This window comes from Gordionus sp. m RMFG-2023, chromosome 5 (assembly GCF_954871325.1).
Source record: "Gordionus sp. m RMFG-2023 chromosome 5, tfGorSpeb1-WG-v2, whole genome shotgun sequence".
Taxonomy (NCBI): domain Eukaryota; kingdom Metazoa; phylum Nematomorpha; class Gordioida; order Chordodea; family Parachordodidae; genus Gordionus; species Gordionus sp. m RMFG-2023.
In genome coordinates, this window is record NC_088779.1 from 23,602,355 (window position 1) to 23,604,410 (window position 2,056).

At 32.2% G+C, this 2,056-nt stretch overlaps 1 protein-coding gene across 1 annotated transcript; it reads left to right on the forward strand.

Moving 5' to 3' along the window:
- Positions 1-775: 775 nt before the first annotated feature.
- On the forward strand, positions 776-1,526 carry LOC135930023 (uncharacterized). The gene is made up of 2 exons (XM_065466789.1): positions 776-813; positions 862-1,526. The coding sequence occupies exons 1-2, from the start codon at positions 780-782 to the stop codon at positions 1,506-1,508; spliced, it is 681 nt and encodes a 226-aa protein (XP_065322861.1). The 5' UTR covers positions 776-779; the 3' UTR covers positions 1,509-1,526.
- Positions 1,527-2,056: the final 530 nt, after the last annotated feature.

A 2,056-nucleotide genomic window follows, 5' to 3' on the forward strand; every position in this document is an offset into this window, starting at 1 on the left:
AGCTCATATTTGAAGGTTATTCTTATACCATACATAAAAAATGCTCAAACAAGATTAGATGGCGCTGCTCAAAGTATTCTTCTTTTAAATGCCGAGCAATACTTTTTTCAACACTCGATAATCAAGACCCGGTTCTTGATACAGCTCATAATCATCCATCAAATATTGATGGACTAGTAGCAATGAAATCCATTGCTAACATGAAGAAGCGATGTGCAGACTCTTTGGCAAAACCTCTTCAAATTTATGCAGAGGAAATTGTAAAATTAGACCAAAGAGTTCAGTCGCATATGTTATCGGAAGATTCTATAAAAAGAACTCTAAGGAATCACAAAGCAATGCAACACCCTTCAAATCTTGAGAATTTGGAAGACCTAGTTATTGAAGGTATTACTTTAAATATAATTATATTTTCATAAAAATTTAAATATTATAGGTGATTGGGCAAATTGTGGCTCCCAGAACTCAAAACGATTTTTATTATTTGATAATGGCCCACAAGCTGAAGAACGCATAATAATGTTCGCAACAGATGATTCCTTGAATCTAATATCTAATAGGACAGAGTGGTATATGGATGGTAATTTTGCCATGTCCCCAAAAAATTTTCTACAATTATATGTGATTAAGCAATAAACAATATTTTTATTACAGCGGTTTATTGTGTACTCCAGAAAAAAACTCAAAGTACATATGAAATAAAATTTCAAACAATAATGTCTAAATGTCAGGAAAGGGATTTATTTCCTGATCCATTATATATATACATGGATTTCGAAATGTCTGCTATGACCGCGGTTAAGAGTATCATTGGTATGATTATTAATATGTTTAATAATTTATATTTATTTTTTCAATTAGGGGATCACATCGTAATTAGAGGATGTTTTTACCATTTGTGTCAAAGTACACATAGAAAAATTCAGAAGCTGGGTCTGGAAAGCGAATATAGGACGGATGAAACTCTAAGTTTTTTTTGTGGCATGATGGACGGCTTAGCATTCGTTCCGTTATGTGATATGGAATATGCAATGACATTCCTTAGATCAGTTACTCCGAGCAATGGTAAGGACATTCTCGATTATTTTGATAAAAATTATGTCAATGGAGTATCAAGGAATGTCATGAGAAGCAATTCTCAATCCCAAACACGTCGAATTGAGCCTCGATTTCCTCCAGAAACCTGGAACGTGAATCAGAGTACTCTCTCAGATGAAGAACGAACAAATAATCAATGCGAAGGTTGGAATCATCGTTTTTCTAATCTGGTTGGTTATAAACACCCATCAATCTGGGTACTCATTAAAAAAATGAAATGCGAGGTGGCTGCCGACGAAACCAAACTTGAAAGATGGCGCGTAGGTAGTTGGACATCTAAAACAAAATCGCAGAGTTCTAACAACCAGATTCGGCTAAAGAAACTTTGCGAAGAATACCGTGATGGGGTGCGAAGCCTTCCGGATTTTATAAGAGCGATATCCTTCAATATTCGATGTCAACCAATATAATTATTATTATAAATTATAAAATTATATATACATAATCATGATTTACCAATAAAATAAACATTTCTTATTTCTAAGTTTTGTCAAATTTAGTCTATTTAATATCATATTTAAAGATGGTATTGTATTTTTACTATAGGAAATTTTTTTTACAATACATAGTTATTTTACTGAGGCATTTTTTCCCAGTACCAATTTAAACATCAGTTTTTCTTATTTAAGAATTTTTTTATGAAGAGTAGACCGGTCTTAAGTAAATTCTATAAAAATGAAAAAAAAATTATTGGGGAATTTTTTTCCGGGGGTTTTTTTTCCTGGGGTTTATTTTCCGGGGGTTTTTTTTCCTGGGGGTTTATTTTCCGGGGGTTTATTTTCCGGGGGTTTTTTTCCGGGGTTTTTTTTCCAGGGGTTTTTTTTCCGGGATTCGTTTTCTTTGTCTATATTTTAATTATTTTTGCAAAGTATAATTTTATATGGATGGGTTTTAATTTAATCGTCAATATGTTTCATTAAATCTTCACAACATAGTAAGCTAATATTTTACTTAAAAT